This window comes from Carassius auratus, chromosome 7 (assembly GCF_003368295.1).
Source record: "Carassius auratus strain Wakin chromosome 7, ASM336829v1, whole genome shotgun sequence".
In the NCBI taxonomy this organism is placed as follows: Eukaryota; Metazoa; Chordata; class Actinopteri; order Cypriniformes; family Cyprinidae; genus Carassius; species Carassius auratus.
In genome coordinates this window covers 4,012,516-4,033,498 of record NC_039249.1, presented here as the reverse complement: position 1 = coordinate 4,033,498, position 20,983 = coordinate 4,012,516, and the positions used below count along the sequence as shown (strand labels likewise).

Sequence of the window (20,983 nt, the reverse complement as noted above, 5' to 3'; positions counted from 1 at the left end):
TTTCCTTACTACAGACGTTTATACACTGGAAAGCATAATCAATTGTTTTTATTATTTATAAGGAATGGCACCTGACAGTCAAACAAAAATCCGCTCTAGTAATCTCTATGAAATTATCACACAAGATACTTTATTTTGTAACCACAATCGACTGTGATTGGCCCGTTTCGATCAGCGATTAGAAAAGTATCAGGTATCAGGAGACATCGGTGCGTCAGCAGCGATTTGGATAATAACTTAGGTTTCTAATACTGGTAAATTAGTATCATGTTTTTGATTATTTAGCCTTATCCAATCACAATATACTTTTTAGTTTGAGGATGTTAACAGCTGAATGTTTTTAATAGGATTTGTCATCAGAAGTTGTTTTAGTTTGCTGCTCCGCCTCCTGGCGATAAATAAATAGGCTGCATTTCGGTGCATTTCATCAATAGACTACTGTCGAAGTTAAAGGGTGCCCTTAAGATATTATTAAAATAAAATTTAAATTCTAAATGTAATTATTTAATTATCCTTTCCAGTCAGAAATCAATACATTAATTCATTTTCTAATTAGGGTGAATTGCTCTAAAGTGGGGCACGGCCTAATGTGGGTTTTTTGTTTGTAGCTCCCCCATAAATATATATATATATATATATATATATATATATATATATATGTATATATGTATATATATATATACGTATATATGTATATATATATATATATATATATATATATATGTATATATATATATATATATATATATGTATATATATATATATATATGTATATATATATATATATATATATATGTATATATATATATATATGTATATATATATATATATATATATGTATATATATATATATATATATGTATATATATATATATATATGTATATATATATATATATATATATATGTATATATATATACGTATATATATATATATATATATATATACATATATGTATATATATATATATATATATATACATATATATATATATACATATATGTATATATATATATATATATATATATATATATATATATATATATATATATATATATATATATATATATATATATATATATATATATATATATATATATATATATATATATATATATAGGATGAATTGCCCTAATGTGGGACTTTTTTTTTACATTTCAGATTTCTGTGACATATTGCGATGTGTAACCAAAACATTATTTTTTTTGTAATATTATATATCCTTCTGCTTTTCTTATTAAAAAAAAAATCTTGACTTTTTTTCTGTGGAAAAATAAAACTGAATCTCATGTAGTTTTTGAACTTTTAATTATTTTATATTTTTTTTACTTTGAATGCAACTTTTAATTAAAAACAAATATTTTAGAAAAATGACAATGTAAAAGCTAAATTATTTTATATTTATTTTATTTTTTAAATTACTTAGTAATATGTTTAAAAAAACAGTATAAATTTATTTTCACACATTCAAATATACAGCTATCAGCAGTGTCCCCAAAAAAGGGTCATTATATCCAGGGTCCAAAAATGTTTATCAAAACATATCCAAGATATCTTGCACTAAAACAATGAGAGTCTAGATTAAAAGTTTAATGTGAAACAGTCAAAAGTGCTTACGTCTGACACTATTAACCCTTTAAAAACAAACAACATTTCCAAAACATACTATTTGCATTTATATGGCATTGCTTCTGTGCATATAGTCAATAAAAGTTCAGGGGTCTCTGAATAATGAGCTCCATGATCCTCGATGTGTGTTCAGAAAGCCCCGGCGACCCTTCTCTCCCCCCAGCAGAGTTCTGCTGTTAGATAAATAAGGAAACACTGAAAGAAAAGACTCTTCTCTCTGTGTCACTCTGAACTGCACTTCAGTGCATTTGCAATAGCCAGAGCAGGGGGAAACGTGAAGTGAATTTCAATATCCCGTCTGCAGTCCGTCGCTCCCAGTCTGCCAGCAATGAAGAGAGATGGGAAACAAGCTTGGCACAATGAAGTACATTGCCAGCTTTGTCCTGTCACAAAAGCTGTTTTGTACACTGAAGGACTTGCTGGAGGAGGAAAGTAGCGGTGGCAGGGTGGGCTGGCAGAGTTGATTCATGCAGAGTTGGGAAGTTTCATGGTTGTTAGTTGTGTTTTCCACTTTATTATGCATTTAAATATTTCTACTGGTGAAGATTTAGTTGTAGAGTATCCTTTTTAGGAAAAAGTGACATTTTGTTTCCTTCACTCACTAATACTTATATAATTAACGATAGCTAATATTGAATAATATTGAAATATTATTATTATTGTTTTATAGATCTGAGTCTGTTTTGTGTGTAAAACATGTCATGTTGTTTCACGTTGTTGTTGTCGTTGTTGTTATTGTCATTTCTTTCTGGTCAATATCAATATTTTGTTATTTTCCTCTCATTTGAAAATGTTCTTTAAAGGTGCGTACATTATTTTTGTTAATTAATTTATTCCATTATTTCATTCCATTATTATATTGTTACATTACTATTCAAATGTTTGGGGTTGGTAAAATCTTTAGTTTTAGAAGAAAGTCTCTTATTCTAACCAAGGCATCTTTGCTCAAAAAGGTAAAAATAGTAATACTGTGAAAAATTGTTACAGTTTAAAATAACTATTTTTTATTTTATTATTTGAATATATTTTTTAAATGTTACTTATTTTAATGAATTTTCAGCATCATTACTCCAGTCTTCAGTGTCATTCTAATATACTGATTTGCTTCTAAAGAAATATTATCAGTGTTAAAAAAAATCTGTTGGGCTGTTTAATATATAAATATTTATATATGTAATATATTGTAATATAAGTATTTAAAACGATAGGTAGTAAACTGAAAAATATTTAATAAATAATAAGGTAACGTTCCATTGCTTTCCTGTCTTTCCGCAGAGAAACACTAGATGGCGACTTTCTCTTTCACTGTGTAGCATATAAAGCGTATGAAGTCAATTTCAAAAAGCTTAATAATGTCTCCGAGGAACAGATACGCCTTCAAAATAAAAATGTCAGTCAGTTTAATCTCAATCTCAAATTTAACACAACTGTAATTATTTATCATTAAGCAAGCATTATCTAGAGAAATCAAGTAGCCTACTTGGGTTCATCACTTGAGGCTCGCACACGTCTGTCAGTCAGGTGACTGGAAACGCGGTCACGCGCCAATCAGTTTCCATGGTTTTGATTGGAAAACAAGATCGACAGAGGAATACTGACCGAGTATGACACCAACACAAACAGTGATTAAATGGAAGATATTTTCCCTTACTTACTTACATTATCATTTACAGGCAGCTGATCCTAGTTCATTATTCAGAATCAGAAGAGCTTTATTACAAAGTAGTGTAGTAAATGAAGTGTCCCCAACTAAGCAAGCCAGAGGCGACAGCGGCAAGGAACCAAAACTCCTTCGGTGACAGGATGGAGAAAAAACCTTGGGAGAAACCAGCTCCATCGGGGGGCCAGTTCTCCTCTGACCAGACGAAACCAACAGTTCAATTCCAGGCTGCAGCAAAGTCAGAGGATTGTGCAGAGGACTCACCTGTGTCCTTGATGAGGCCGATGACTATAGTGTCATCTGCAAACTTCAGGAGCTTGACAGAGGGGTTCTTTGAAGTGCAGTCATTGATGTAGAGGAACACAACCCTGAGGGATGTGAGTTTGCTCAGCCTTCACTAGCTGCTGTCTGTCTGTCAGGAAGCTGGTGATCCACTGACAGATGGAGGTGGGCACAGAAAGCTGTGACAGTTTGTCTGAGAAGGTCAGGCATGATTCCCGTAATTCCCAGGTCTGTCGAGGTGTTGCAGGATGTAATGCAGTCCCATGTTGACATGTCATCCACAGACCTGTTTGCTCAGTAGGCACTGAAGAGGATCCAGCAAGGGTCCAGTGATGTCCTTCAGGTAAGCCAGGACCAGACGCTCAAGTGACTTCATGATCACAGATGTGACAGCAACTGGTCTGTAGTCATTATGTCAAGTGATTTTGGACTTTTTTGGGATGATGGTGGAGCGTTTGAAGCAGCAGGGAACTTCACACAGCTCCAGTGATCTGTTAAAGATCTGTGTGAAGATGGGGGCAAGTTGGTCAGCACAGACTTTTCGACAGGCAAGTGAAACACTGTCTGGGCCTGAAGCTTTCCTAGATTAAATGGAAGAAAAATGAAATTTAAATTAAATATTAAATGAAATTAATAGGAAACATTTGAAATTAATTAAATTAATTTTAATTAAATTATAATACAGAATAATAGTGGATTAACACTTTTAATTATTATTGCAAATAAAAAAATACATGTTTTAAGATGAAAACAGTTTTAGACTTTAGTAGAAATTTTAATACATGTAATTCAAAAATTAAATTAATAGGGAAAATAAAAATAAACAAATTTTAACAAAATTATAATGTGGATTAATAATGCAATTTCAAATCCCTGTGATTAAAAAAATAAAATAATTTAAATTGAATTATAATATGGTTTAATAGTGGAAATTTTAAGACGGAGAACAATCCGACAAGGCACATCAACCATATATAATAAGAATATTCAACATAAATAAAAATAATTACGCTCACGTAAAAAATAACAACAGTGAGGGGGAAAAAATCTACAAGGATCAAGAATCGATAAAAGAAGTACATAAAGACACCAAAGCAAAATACATACATACATAAAAAAAATTGAGATGGAGAAACGAGCTTCAGTTTTTGTGGAACTTTAACTTTTGATTTTAATACCTGTGATTCAAAAATGTAATTAAATTATAATACGATTAACAGTGGAACTTTTAACACGTAAGTTAAATTGGCTCCTGCAGGTTCTTTAACTAAAAATTGCAGTTTGATTATAGCCAATGACACGAAAACAAAACAAACAGCAGTTTTAGCAAAATTTCGGATTAATTGGTCACGACACAACATATTATGTGGTCTGCCATTTGACGAGGTTTGAGAATAACTGTTTTTAAACCATGGATTTGTGGAAGTGAAGCTGGTCTTACAGTAGATCAACTGCCCATAGGAAGTTTAGATGAACTGGTGGGAGGGAAAGGTAAAGAGGCGGAGCAAGCAGAGAAAGCACAAGGAATATGATCTAAAAATAGCCAATGGTTCTGTTGGTTTGGTGCTAATCCTCTTTGCAGCAGAATTACTGACTGTGGGATTAGGCAGCTTTACTGTGTGCAAGAAATCTACCCTCCATATACTGTCCCGGACCATGATGTACAAACTAGCTCTGAGCATCACCGGAAATGGGCATTTTACTTCAGCTTCTAGTTAAGCCATACTCTGCCGCTGATGTCAGCCTGAGAAGGAAGTGATGTCAGCATCCTTCTGTATGTCATGAAGGAACATTATACAGTATGTTAATAAAAAAAATAAAAATAAAACAATCTGTGTTTTATCTAGTCAAATGTTTTTAAAGGGTCCTCTTTTCTCACTTAATAACTTCTCAACTGATATTTAGCATTAATGCATCATAAGCATGTGCGCTAAAATCATTAATGTACATACATGATTCTAACAGTATTCCGCTCCCCAAAACATGCAATAGCATCCGCTTTGGACTAGTGTGGTTTCATGTGTTCTTCAAACTGGACTCTACCATTTGTTTGGGCAGCATCAAGTGTAGGGAGAGTTCATCTGGATGAGCCGGTCGACCCATAATCCTCTGGTCTCCCAACAGCCTCCTGTTAAGGTGACATGTAGGGCTTGCCTTCTGAAACCCTGCCAGGATTTTCCTTTGGATTTTTAAAATTCATATCAAATACCATAACACATAAAGGAATACCAATTCTGGTAAGTTCATTTAATTTAATTTTAACTTTAAGGCTATAAAATTACTTTCAGAACCATTTCTTTTAAATCATGCCTGTATTTAGTGATGTGAATGCTTCACATTCAACATTACATGTTTGAAGTCGTGCAAATGACAGATCACAGTATTTGACTACATCCGTGTGGATCACAACAATGGAAACCATAAGCAGAGATTAGAATCATACTTTGAAAGTGTTGCATGCTTGTATTTTGCAGATCTATAAAGCTGATGGAAAAGGCTCATGACACGTTGCCTGTCATTGTGTACAACAGATTGTTTATTGACTTTTAGCCATTGACATTTTTGGTCCTGTCTTGTCCTCCAATGAAAATAGCTATTAAAAGATGTTAAGTGTGTTTTTTTTACATTTAGCTTTAAAGCAAACTGCAGCCTGATATACGAATTTATAATAATACTTTTTTCTTTAAAATCAAAGACCCTCGCACAGCTGAATCTGTAGCAGGTACATCAAATAAGCATTCAAAAAACTGCATATATAAGAAAATATTATATAACTAATTTATCATATAAAATTTTCCAGTTCACCAATTAAAAAAAAAAATCTTTCAAAGATTTTAATAAACAATGTCAGATAATGACAACAAACAATTAAAATGCCAAATATATCTGAATGAAGTATGTTGTTACAGGGTTAAAGGTGACTGCCATGAGGCTATAGGTGACATGCTTAAGCAAACTTGCCCTTCAGACTTGCCCTCTATTAACTACAGTCTCCTCCCTGTGACATCACTAAAGACCCGCCCACACCATGTGCACTTTCAGCCATATAAGGATATATCACCTGACCGAGAGGATGTCACAAATGAATTAATATTTATATGGATATATATATACATATACTGTACAGACCAAAAGTTTGGACACACCTTCTCATTCTAAGAGTTTTCTTTATTTTCATGATTATTATTTATAATTCAATAAAAAACAATTTTTTGTTTAATTTCATGTCGTCTACTCACAGTCATTTTAATAATGTGAAAGGACATGTATGTGTATACCAGTTCAGTATGCAGAACATTGTAAACGGATAAATGTCGTGATCTAATCACATAACAGTTCCTACAGACCTAACTGCATGCATTTGCTAGGTTTATTTTAGTTTATTTTGTCACAGTACAAAAGTCTAAAGTTACGTGACTCCCATCTGGGGCCGCCAGATCATGATGACCGGGTCGAGACGGGATACTCAGTGAAAGTAAATGTGTTCTCTCAGTAATCTCTTTTCTACTGTTTTTAATGTTTGGGCAAGGGACAACTGTCAGTGTGCACAGGGATGAATGGCTTGAAAAACATTTTTCCCCCACACACCAATTCAATATCTATCCGTTTTGCTCCAGGACTTATTCTATTTCTATTCTATTATGCTACACACATTTGATTATTTTATCCAGAGACATGTTCATCACTCTCTGAATTTAATCTGGCCTTCTGGGAATAAATAAAATTAATCTGTTTTTAAAATGGATTAAATCACAGCTCTCACTTGCAAAACGGGAGAAAATACAGCACATGTCAGGGCACAAGAAAAGCAGTCTGTCTTTATATTACTTAGACTTTTTGATATTGTCAGCATCTTTATTCATTGCTAAACAGACACACATGAATAAAAGCTAAAAAGCATAAAAGCTGCAACATTTTGTTTCCAGTCATGCCAGTCATTCATCAGTATATTACAAATACACAAGTAAGTGTTAAATATGAAATACTTTGTATTGTCGTGAGCAGGCTGTCTCATCTCTGGTGTGTTCAGATCAAATGGCTTAGCCTGGGTAACTAGGGGGCTTTTAAAGAGGTCTGTTTTTTTTCTATAGCATCCCACTGAATGGACTGCACATCTGTGTTTCACAGCCAGGTTTTCGCTCACGTAAAGTTAAATCTATAATCTTTCCTTAGTAAGACTGATTAACCTATCTTTCTAATGTTCATTTTCTTTCAGGTGCAGCATGTGGCCTTGTGTAGAACCAACCAAAGGGAACTAACTCATTGGCCTTAACTTAAATCAGGTGCAATTAATATTTTAAGACCTTTTTGGATTTGGAACTATCTCCAAAGACTCAGAGATTTCTGTGGATTATGCTAATTTAGCTGTTTTGGAACAAATTCGATCCAAAATGGATGACCCTTACCAAAACAATATAAACCAGCAGGGAGAAACATATCCCACATATGGAGGAGGAGAGTACACTTACCCCTATCAGACTGACTACCCTCCTCAGGAGGAAGAAGATGCTGCTAGTGATGTCACCGAGGGGCATGATGACGAGGATCAGATGTACGAGGGCGAGTACCAGGGCATCCCTCATCCGGACGAGATCAAGGAGGCACGGAGAGCCGCCCGGAGGGAGGCCCGCATGAAGACCAGGATGGCAGCTGAGGTGGAGGAGGAAACGTTGCCTGATCAATACGAGTCCATCATGGAAGACTGCGGTCACGGCCGCTTCCAGTGGACCCTCTTCACGGTGCTGGGTCTGTCCCTGATGGCTGATGGGGTGGAGTGCTTCGTAGTGAGTTTCGCCCTGCCCAGTGCTGAGAAGGACATGTGCCTGTCGAATGCTGACAAGGGCATGCTGGGTGAGTAAAGGAGTCAGCCTTATTTCTAAACAGACAATATCAGTTTGATGAGTATTTGTTTGTAGGAAAGCCCAACTGAAGAATTAGACTGGAGTAATAATCAGTGCAATAAATTACATTTTAAAATATTAAAATAGAAAACTGAAAATATATTCCAATAGTGAATAGAAATTTCAAATAAATGCTGTCTTTTTTCTTTGTTATTTTTACTTTCCATACATCGAAGAAATCCAAAAAATATTATGCAGCACAACTATTTTGAACATTTAATAATAGGAAGGAATATTTCTTAAGCACTAAATCAGCATGTTAGATTACAATTCAGCTTTGCATCACAGGAAAATAGAAAGCAGTCATTTTTAATTGTGATAATATTTTGTAATATTACTGTTTTTACTATATTTTTCATAGAGCAAATGTCAGATCCCATGTACACCCTGAAATATATCTTCCACTACTGTACAAATGAGAATGTTTCTTTGATCACGTGCCATAGTAAGAGTAAGAGAGAAGCAGGAAACGTTTCAATCCGGGATGAAAGTAGTCTGCTGTCTACTACTGTGTGTAATCCACAGGGAGGTTCACAATCCCTGCCACGTGCCTGATAATCACTTATCCCATTCTCTAATTAGCCATTTGAGACTGTGTGTGTGTACGTGTGTGTGTGTGTGTGTATGTGTGTGAAAGAGAGAGAGAGAGTAGCAGACCATTGATAAAGGCAAGTAGAGTTAGAGACAGGGTGTGTAACATTCAGATTCTTTATGAAGTGCCCCATAATGGTTAATGAAAGGTTCATATTTTAGTTTTGGGAGTCCCCAGCAACAGGTTGACACGCATGCAAGGTCGAAAAAACACTTTCACTGTCTTAAAATATGCATTTATTTTTACCTTACTTGCTCAACAACTCCCAAACGATTCACTCAACGATTAATTTTTTCAAATCCCTCCATTGCATAACGCTAATCCTCTGTGATTGGTCTGATTGTTCTCATTTTTATTTCATTATGCCTGTAAGGCCTGATAAAGCAGTGTTTGTGAGCGCAGTGCTGCTTTGTGTACAGCGTTACCGGGGAAACCACTATTTTTACCGCTCCAAAAGCTGAATCTAGAGGCAAAGAAAGAATTTGCATTTTCATTCAGACCAACAAATGGGCGGGCAATATCCTAATGTTTCATGCTGATGTCAACATGAACCGGCTTGAGATTCGTTTTAAAAATGACTCTCAATTATTCAGACTCGACTCTTTCTTTTGAGAGACAAATAACTTTATACACGGTGGACTTTCAGATTTAAAACTTTACAGGATGTTTTTCATTCACTTAGAGCTGTGTTACACACTGCATGAAAGGTCATTTCCAAAAATCCATAATAGGAGCACTTTATATATTCATTGTGATGAAGAGCACAGATTTGTCCAAACTAGTAAATACAATAGCCTACCTCAAGAAGTGATATTTCACACAAAATTGAAATTCAGTCATCACCTATTCATCCTCATATCATTCCAAATAAATATCACTTTCTGTCTTCTGTGAGACAGAATTGAAAAAAAAAAAAAGGAAACTGTTGTTTTCGATGTTTGGTTTCAGATATTGCAGAAGTATGAATGTAATGATTTTTGTGTTCTTGTTCTTCAGTAGCTGACTGTGTGGCTCTGTGTGTTCAGGTTTAATAGTGTACGTGGGGATGATGATCGGTGCTGTCCTGTGGGGCGGTCTGGCTGATAAACTGGGCAGGCGACAGTGTTTACTCTATGCACTGGCCATCAACTGCATCTTCTCCTTCCTGTCCTGTTTCGCACAGAGCTACGGCTTCTTCATCTTCTTCAGACTCTGCTCAGGAATTGGGTGAGTCTCTCTGAAAGCAGCAGGAAAAGATTCATGCATATACACTTTGCAGTCACTGATACTATTTAGTTTATTTTTTCAGTGTTGTTTGTGCAGACTCCTGTACCATATATTTCAGCAATAAGGAAATCTCTTAGCTTTATGGTAAAATGAAATGAGATCATGACACAGTCTCTGGTGATCTCCTGCAGGATCGGTGGCTCAATCCCTATTGTGTACACGTACTACGCTGAGTTCCTGCAGATGGATAAGAGAGGAGAACATCTCAGCTGGCTGTGTTTGTTCTGGATGCTCGGAGGACTGTACGCTTCCTTCACCGCATGGGGAATCATCCCACATTATGGTCATTCATCATGAATCATAATTCCTTGCTAATAATAATGGCATTTAAGTAAAAGCACACTTGAAACAAGAATTGCAGTGAGCAAAGAACTGGTTATATTCTATTTAAATGACCTTGTAGCAGAAAGAAATTGTGTTTAAATCCAAAATATTATTATAATCTGTCTGGATGTAGTTGGACCTTTCCGAAACCACTTGTCATGTTTCTTTTGAGGTGTCTGAGGGTTTGGGTTGTTTTTTGTCACAGGCTGGGGTTTCAGTATGGGGACAGAGTTCCAGTTCCACAGCTGGAGGGTGTTTGTGCTGGTTTGTTTCCTTCCCTCTGTGGCTGCTCTCGCTGGGCTGGTGTTCATGCCAGAAAGTCCCCGTTTCCTCCTGGAGGTAATATGATAGTGCAGGCTTTCCTAGTAGGGCACACAGGATTGTATCCTATTTGACATCAGTTTATTTTGATTTAGATATTTTTTGGATTGTTTCCTCTCAAAATCCAAAATGTTATAATAAAAAAAGTAATAAAACTTATTTTAGTTGATGATATCCACTGATAGAGTGACACATTAACATCATGACAAATTAATAATTCTGAGTAAAACACACTGTGCACAGTGTCCTTTGAGAAAATCTTTATTCAGATGCCATGATAATACAAAAGTGCAGTGCATAATAAAAAAGTGCACAGACAAAACAGTTTCAAGATCACATCACCATTAGTGTCTAATAAAATAAATGAGCAAATAAAATATAATATTAGATAGTTAGATATTAAAGTACATTTTATTAGCTGTTGTTTTGCCATACACTACTTTGAGTGTTATAAAATGATGTACTGTACACAATAAAGTATCTTTATTGACATTGATAATCCAATGAAGAGCCTTGGACATCCATGGATTTGAATGTTCTTCAAAATGGTTCAAGCACTGTTCACTGAAAGAATCTTTGGGGAACCAAAAATGGTTCTTGTTTGCAAAAACACCTTTTTGAAGTCTTTATTTTTAAGAGTGTACCTATTGTCAAATTGGCATATTTTGAAGGCATAAAGTATATTCTATTTGTATAAAATTAGTTCTTATAATGGGTGCATACCCTGGTAAAAATCCCTGTGCTACACAAAATTCAATCTTTTTGTTGTTGTTGTTGTGAATTTCAGACTGCAAGACACGACGAGGCCTGGATGATCCTGAAGCAGGTCCATGACACCAACTGGAGAGCGAAAGGAGAGCCAGAGAGAGTGTTTCAAGTAAAGATGTCCATTTTAAACTAAATAACAGCAAAGCAGCTCATATCTGTATCTGTGATGAGTTTACTGAATCGGTGACACCTGATCAATCCTGTTATGTAGCTCAGCTTACATGGCCTAATCTATTAAATAAATCCCTCTCTTTCAGTTTTCACAGATCAAAATGCCTCATGCACAGGATGACGAGTTCATAGAGATTCAGAGTGAAACTGGCACTACCTTCCAAAGATTCATGGTCAGACATATGACCCTGGTTAAACAGGTAAGCACCATTTGAGCTAAAGACCTGAATGATTGCTAAAATGTGAGGCTTGTTGAGGAGAGGTCAACCATTACTTTTCTTTGAGATCAGAATTACAGTTTTTAACACTTTTGGCAGATGATAATAAAAGCATTGAAGGATGCAATAAAAATATTGGATGATAGATGTTCATTTTGCTAAAGCAAATGCAGTGTTTGTTTCCCTTGTTCTCCAAAGGTCATAAAGAACATGCTGTCACTCGCCGCACCAGATCTCAGACTCCATGGGTTGTTCATTGCCATTGTGTGGTTCACGATGGCCTTCAGGTGAGCAGCTTCGTAGCAGATATAGTGAGCTTCACGCTGTCTACTTTGTACCTTGCCTATCCTGACAGTCAAAGAACCTCATAAATCATTGTTTTGAAATGTTCTACATGCTGTAGGCAGTATAAGGGTAATAGGCATTAAAAACTCAACTCAGAATCATTATCATTATGATTACAAAATCATAATGAAAAATAGTATATATATATCTCTTCAATAGCTCTGGATTTTTAGCAGCTACAGTGTCACATGATCCTTCACAAATCAAGAAATGTTCTTCTTTTTAATTATTAGTTTTTATGCTATCTTAAGGATGTACAGTATAAAGGGGTTCAGGATTCTTTGAAGAATAAAGTTAAAAGAAGAGCATTTATTTGAAACAGAAACCTTTTGTAACATTATAAATGTCTTCATCTGTTTACCCACCCCAATATTTTTAACTGTTGTGTATGTTAAAATTGTTTCTTATACATGGCACACACTAATGAATTATATTTATAGTCACCATTTCTCTTGGTTCATTTGCCATCTTGGAGGGTTTTATTTATTTTTTATATATATATATATATATATATATATATATATATATATATATATATATATATATATATATATATATATATATAGCATTACAATTTGCTCAAATAGCAAAAGAAAAACTCCACGATAGTGTTTTCATGACTTCCAAAAAAAAAAAAAAAGATAGAGACCGATAAAGGCAGTTGTGACGAGTGGGGCGGGTGGAGTGATTGGCGATAAGCTACACCTGCGACCCACCACCGGTCTCGAGTCCCACAGAGGAGATGGAAGGATACAAAACTGGAGCGACGATAGTGAAGGATGAGAGAGGACCAGGCCTGGGCTTTTAGTTATGTTTGCTTTTTATTTGTGCGCATCAGTTGTCCATGAGGGGCTGATGCGCTGTTTTGTGTTTATTTGTGATTATTAAAGTTTCATTTGATTGTCCGCCGGTTCCCGCCTCCTTCTTCCCGATGATTAGGAAGTTTTTATTATTACAGCAGTCAAAAGAGAGAACAAAGTCAAATTTACTGTTCCTCCCATAGACATTGCATTAAAAACAACCTCACAAAAACATAAACTATTTTTTTTTTGTAATTTGATGCAAAGGTGATATGATACAAAATATAGTGTTATAAATGTACATTAAAAAAAATCTCAGAAAATCCTTTGAAGATTTACAATACTTATGACCATTAAACGTGCCATCACAGTCTTGTGAAAATGGGACATTGTGATTTGTCTTTTTAAAATTGCTGGTATGAAGTATGTTTAGTCGCTAGCATGTAAATAATGATATCTCTGTAGGTTTTAAACAGAGCAAAGGGACTCCTTTAACAGTAATCAACCTACAGCATTAATTCATCTTCCACCACACAGCTATTTTGGCCTGGGAGCATGGTTTCCTGACCAGATCAAGTACCTCCAGTTTGAAGAGTACGAGTCCAACGTCAAGACCTTTCATCGTGAGAAAGTGGAACACTTTCATTTCAACTTCACTCTGCAAAATCAGGTCCACAAGGAGGGGGAGTACATCCATGACAGGTACATTTATTTATTCATTTACAGCATTACACGTCTCTCTGTCTTGATATCAATGATGTTTTATAGAATAAAGCACTATTGCAGGTAAATTACTTTGCAAACTTTGCATGCAGGTTTATCGACATAGAAATAAGAAACGTGAAGTTTGAAGAATCACTCTTTGAGAACTGTTATTTTGAGGACATCAGATCAACGGACACCTTCTTTGAGAACTGCACTCTTAAAGACACGGTCTTCTACAATACTGGTACTCAATCCATACATCTTTTGTGCATCTATTATACATTAAGCTTCAGCCCGTTCGATTTCTGAATGATTATTTGGGGTTTCCTTTCATTAACCGGCGCGTTTCTCGCAGACCTGTGGGAAGATTCCAAGTTCATTAACTGTAAGCTGGAAAATACAACGTTTCTACACCCCAAAATTGGCTGCCATCTAAACTTCCAAGAGGAAAATGACATCCTGATCTATCTAGTCTGCTTCCTGGGGAGTTTGTCGGTAATACCGGGCAACATCGTAGCAGGTCTGTTAATGGATAAAATAGGACGATTAAAAATTATAGGTGAGTGGTCACACAAAACTGTTATGGCTCTGTCGATACCTTTCAATGTGTTTATAGTATCCAAATGAATTGTGTGTGTGTTTGCAGGGGGATCCATGTTAGCCGCCGCTGGTTGCACGTTCTTCCTGCTCCTGTGCTTCAGTCAGTGGGCTGTCGTCTTCTTCCAGTGCCTGTTCTTCGCAGCCGGTGCTGCAGCTTGGAACGGCATTGAAGTCGTCACAGTAGAGCTCTATCCAACCTCAAAAAGGTACAAAAGATCCATTAGACATCTCCGATACATAATAAAATTCATACAAGGTAGATGCCTTTAAAAACAGCCTTTGAAAACTTTATTAAAATGGCATTGACTTGTTAAACTACACTCCCATTCGAAACGTTCCACACTGTGCTCACTCATCCATCGTTTGCGTCCTCAGAGCCACAGCTTTCGGTGTGCTGAATGGCACATGTAAACTGGGAGCTATCATCAGCACGTTCATCTTCGGCAAGGTGATCGGCATCACTAAGATCATCCCCATCATCCTGTCCTTCTCTTCGCTAGTGTGCGGAGGTCTGCTAGCGTTTAAGTTACCTGAGACACGAGAGGTCATTCTTCAGTGAAAAAAGCCAAACTCCTCAAGGCCTCTGTGTTTGGTCCAGCAGGACACTGGATGACCGCGTGCTGGACTGCAAAAGGGCTGAATGATGTAAAGCTGATATGGTGTCATACTAGAACCACTGTACTGTAGTATTACAAGTCATAGCGCAGATATGTGACCCTGGAGCACAAATTAATAGCATGGGTATATGGGTCAAAATTATATATTTTTCTTTTATGCCAAAAATCATTAGGATATTAAGTAAAGATCATGTTCCTTTAAGATATTTTGTAAATTTACTTCTGTAAATATATAAAAACGTAATTTTTGATGAGTAATATGCATTGCTAAGAACTTCATTTGGACAAATTAAAAAAAATTTTTTTTGCTTCCTCAGATTCCAGATTTTCAAATAGTTGTATCTCTGTCAAAAATTGTCTGATCCCAGCAAACCATACATCAATGCAAAGCGTTTTTTTTTTTATTTATTTTTTTTTATTTTTTATTAGCTGTCAGGTGATAAATCTCAATTTCCAAAATTGACCCTCATGACTGGTTTTGTGGTCCAGGGTCACATATTTGTTTAAAGTGTTCACAGAGGCTATATTTTGAGTAAGGTTTGGAAATATATTTGCAACATTTATACAAACGAATTAGATCTGAGCGTCATCATGGAATTCACTTTTTTATATTGAAACAAATAATAACTTTTTAACTGTAAGTTCAACCTTTAAATGAGATCTCTGCATTTTACTTGTATTTAATATGTAAAAATGTAGTTATTTTAGTTTTTCTGGTGCAAAAATCTTTACACCAACTTCATCTGCTCACCAGCTTTTGGTAATCCGCTAGTTTTCTTGTGTTGTATTTGCTAATACTGTTGTATACGCTTATTTCAAATTAGATAATTATATTTTCACTGTGTTTTAACTCTAATGTTCTTTGATTCTCATCTTTTCAATTACTTTTTGTCATGCCTTTTAATTAGAAAATTTGTAAAAGTTTGTGTGAGGCTAGATATTTTTACATTTGACTTATGTGAAGTACGCTCATTTCCTTTGAGAAAATTTGTAGATTTTTAAACAAATGTGAATAGTTATTATGAAAGAATGGCTCAAAAAATAGTAGTCTTAAAAGTTCACTTTTGTCCACAGAAAAGTTTATTCAAATAGATTTTATTTTAATAGGTCAGCAATGATTAAATGCTGTAAAAGGGCCTCCATAGCAAATCTGTATAGCTTTATGTCAAATCTTTTTGTATTTGTTACAAATGTAAAAAAATGAAAAAATCAAATTGTTCTTCTGGTTTTTGATGTTGAGAAAATAAAATATAAAACCTAATTTTACTTCTGTTTTTCAGTGACTGATGTTCTTTCTCAGCCCAGTATATTAAAAATGGGAAAGAAAATGAGAAGCCAGTGTTTTGGTCTTTATTTTAAGTTCCCATGATTTTCTGTGAGCATGGAAACGCACTTGTAAAAACAAAGCCAGGGCTCAGGTGTGAATCCGTCACACCTCTTGTGATGCTCATTTACTCATGCAAAGGTGTGAAACAAAATCCAGATAATTCTTTAACCAGATTTGCTTGATTATGAGTTACTGTGCATTCTTGTAAAAGCTAAATATGCTTTTTTATATTTCTTATATTCTTAAGTTTGTGGCTGCATAATCATAGTGCGAACTACGGGGGAGCTAGGGGGAGCTCGGCTCCCCTTAATAAGACATGGGCTCCCCTGAAAACGAGAAATCTGAAATTTTGGGGGGTCTCAAAAAATACTGACAATGTGAATATTTTTAAGTGCAATTTCAGTTTTGTAATGTGATTATGATGGCAAAAATATTATTCATTCATGCATGACGGCGATTAAAACCTAATTAACTTCAATAAAGATTACAGAAGGTGTGGGGGCGCTGCGCTGCAAATTCCACATGTTAGTATGTCATAGATTCGTAGAAAAAATAAACGTTGGAGGCCATTTATCGTGCGCAAAGTCCTTCCATTATGCAGTTATAGCATCATAGCTAGGGCAAAAAGAAAACAAGGTAGTTCAATTAATTTTGGTTTTATTAAGAAATTGTGTAGTGATGACGCACGACTGATTCACCTGCTGCAAGCACTGGTAAACCTCAAGCCAAGCCCACTGTGAAAACGCATGAAGCTGAAGAAAAGTAATCTCTGGGATCCTAACCCCTCTTGCTTTCTTGCTTCGAGTCCTCTCTCGCGTTAAACTGGAACAGCCAGCAGTGGAGAGAATGGAAGAGCCAATATACATGGCTGTGTGTTAAGGATGGAAGCTTGGGGTGCATCACTTTGTAACGCGTTGTGTCAGGAGGGGGAAAAAATATGGGTAGCTCACAAAGTTATTAGGCCAGACAAAACTCACCGTCCCATGTTCCACCGTCCACAGCGTAACCAAAACAAAACAAACAAGATTAAAACAAAATGATTTCCAAACAGAGATTACCCGCATACATGGGGGATTCGAGTCACGCTTGTATACATTATCATACAGAGTGCATGCCGTTTTACAGGGAGCGCGCAGCTCTTAAAGGGGCCACATTTTTTTCCACTCGTTACAACTTGTAAGGACGCAAAAAACCTTCTTCTGTCTGAAAAGGTACCTGGCACGCACTTGTCTGAGGAGTGGATTAATGATTAATGCTCAGAATCAGTCGCGAAAAATTATATATAAATACAGGGACAGCATTGCACACAAGATGGCCATTGAAGTGGCATTGACTAAGCAAAAGGCGATTCTGCCAAATAAAGTAATTGAGGTGAATTCTAAATTAATGGAGGAGACCGCAACATCATTCAAGGCTGTCTTCCTGACCTATCAATTTGTGTCGATAAAGTATAATAGTGCATATTGTAGCTGTTATGTATCTTTGTAAGTCATTATAAGTCCTTTTTTGAAGCACTCGTGTCGATAATGTATAATAGTGCATACACTTGTAGCTGTTGTAAGTCCTTATTTGAGGCATGCGCCTGTGCACGACCTCTAACCCCCCCCCCCCACCCCCCAGTGTTGCCAGATTGGACTAAAGATTTCCAGCCCAATTACAGTTTAAAACCCGCCCATTTAAAAAAATACCAGCCCAAAATACATACTGTTATTAACTGTTTTAGAATAAAAAAACATTTCTTATTAAACAACCAGGCTAACAAATCGCACATTGGAGAGCACGAGGCTTGCCCCAAGTATATCCAGTGCATCTTTTTTATGTTATATATAAATGATAATTTTAATATCAAGGTCTACATCGGAAACCTCAGAAGGGGACATCATTTTTTATTGTTCTTGTGCTACCATTGTCAGAACTACAGTTCTTTTCTAATAAGCCAATTCTCAAATAATTTCATTACTTTTCTTTTTGTATTAGTAGGCAACTTACAAATTTGTGCTTAATTACTAACTAATTATTTTTTTATATTATCATTAGTAAAATTATTATTATTATTTAACTTATAGACCACTGGGCAAATCAACATGAATTCTCGTTTTTTCCTTCTTTTAATTTTAAATAAAATAATGACTGAATGATACACTGAATCGTCATCAGCTATTATGTTTCAGAAATGATCAAACATCAGAATTGTACATCAAAATAAAACTGTAGGCTAATAGCATAAACACGTTTACCTTTTAATATGAACTTAATGTAGATAATCCCCGCAGAACTGATGAAAACGTCTTTATTATAGAGCAATTCCATAACTATTTAAAGATAGGACCAACTTTGTACAGTCAAAACCAGTTTGATTAATAGGTCGTTGAGTCAAATCTCTCCAGCAACTGCCTGGGAGGTTTGAATGTTGCCGAGGTAAACCCATTTCTGACCAGGCCAGTGCGCACATCCATGATGCTGGAGAGTAAAGGTAGTCCCGTGTGATTGCTAGTGTCATCTTTTAAAAGCGAGACGAGGGAAAATGCCCGCTCAACATGGGCATTGGAAACAGGCAGAACAAGAAGTCTTATAACGAATTAGCCTAGAACCCGCCAATCAAGCTTGAAGTCTGATTGGACAGGATTCCCCTGAACCTTATTGGCTAACCTGAACCATACCTAATTTTAACATCATCCTTCATTTGCTATATAATCTATTTTATAGTTAGTTTTCATTAAAAAAAATAAAGAATACTGTTTATAGTCAAAAATAAATACCCGCCTGTTGTATCAAAAACCAGCCCAAATTTTAAAGACCCGCCCAATGCATTTTTTTCCGGTCAGACGTGACCAAAAGGAGCCCAATTGGGCGGGAACCCGCCCAATCTGGCAACACTGCCCCCCCCCCCAAAAAAAGTGGGCTCCCCCTAAGGACACGGTATAGTTCGAACACTGTGCATAATGTTTTCCTCTAGTTATTCATTCAGAAAACCATCATTATGATTATTTTTTTGTGATGTCAAACAGGCAATTTGGATGTGCATTGATAGTTTTATTCTCTACTTAATAAATCTACTCTGTGATAAATTGGTTGTCATGTTTCAAGGTTGTGAAAGGCCCAATTTTGCTAGGTCTTGCCAGGACACAGTAAAAAAAAAATATTTACCCAGTAAAAGTACAGTAACTAAAGTCAAAACTGATATTACCAAATGTACAAATGCATTATCATGCATGCTCCCACTGCAAATATAAGATGAGCAGATATTTGACTTGTGGTTCTGTGGGAGTTTGATAGAAGCTTGCAGAAGTGTGGAAAGACACACACAGATGGCAGCTTCACTCATTCTACTGCAGTACTGAGGTGCCAAATCTAGCACGCTGCTCATTCACTCTCACACCACAGAAACACAGCACAGAGAGGTCACAGCACACTGAGGTCAGAGGATCCATTCTCAAGAAGTGGATCTGGAAGATTTGAACAGTTATCTGGTTCCATTAGCTACATCTGGGCAAGGGCAAACTGGTCAAAAACTATTATGCTATGACAACAAATGCTCGTTTCTATTATTTGGAAACCTCAGTGCTGCTGACATGATAACACGATTGAAAGTTATTAGATATGGATAAGTTGTTTGGTGGGACTGATTTAATTTTCTGGTGCGATTATGTTGACGTCATCACATCTGTTCATCGCAAAGCTCGCGGCTTATTTAAACTTCTGCAGCTCTGTGAACTTTTATTTTAATTGAGATGTATTATTATTTTCCTTTCGAGGATTTTATTTTAATTTTGGGGGGTCTGTATATACACTTTCTTTTTCTGCGTTTACATCATACGTCATACGTCATCGCCAAGAACACACGTTCTAAAAATGCGATCGAATTTTCCAAAGTGCAAAGTTGCGTTCAAGACTCTCCAGAAATTTAAAGGCATTTTTTTTTCCAGAAAAAATCCAGTGTGAAGAATCAAGTCGACGGGTGACATTTAACTGACCAATCGCTCAGAATAATATAGAAAGCACATAGCAATTATTTTTTATTACGTAAATGCAGCCTTGGATTTTTATCATCTCCTAACTTTTTAGTGATAGTCTGTAGGCTACATTATACATGTAATAAATTTTATTTTAATATTTTAATGAATAAAAAAAAATATGTAAGTCTAAATAAAAATAAAAAGCTTATATTTATAACTATAGCCAAAACTGATCTATCAGCCTGATAGGCTACAAATCGTTTTATTTATTTATTTATTTATTTATTTTTTGTATTCTGTACTAATTATCACTTTGAATCTGTGAATGAAACCCACTTCACTGACCACAGTGACTATATCTACCACAAAACTGCAAAACTGGTCACCAGTCTGTGTGAATGTCACACCTCAAGTGCAGTCTGCTAATGGAGTTTATTAAGCATCATTAACCACAATTAAGGTCAATTATGCTGCTTAGCTCTTTGAAATACAACCCCATACA

The 20,983-nt window shown here is 35.6% G+C and overlaps 1 protein-coding gene across 1 annotated transcript; it reads left to right on the top strand.

The window, feature by feature from the left end:
- The first annotated feature begins 5,694 nt into the window (after nt 1–5,694).
- Nucleotides 5,695–15,346, top strand: LOC113105276 (synaptic vesicle glycoprotein 2B-like). The gene is made up of 13 exons (XM_026266331.1): nt 5,695–5,807; nt 7,787–8,421; nt 10,089–10,269; nt 10,461–10,612; nt 10,859–10,992; nt 11,762–11,851; nt 12,000–12,113; nt 12,330–12,418; nt 13,814–13,978; nt 14,092–14,225; nt 14,337–14,540; nt 14,628–14,787; nt 14,957–15,346. The coding sequence occupies exons 2-13, from the start codon at nt 7,962–7,964 to the stop codon at nt 15,138–15,140; spliced, it is 2,067 nt and encodes a 688-aa protein (XP_026122116.1). The 5' UTR covers nt 5,695–5,807; nt 7,787–7,961; the 3' UTR covers nt 15,141–15,346.
- Nucleotides 15,347–20,983: the final 5,637 nt, after the last annotated feature.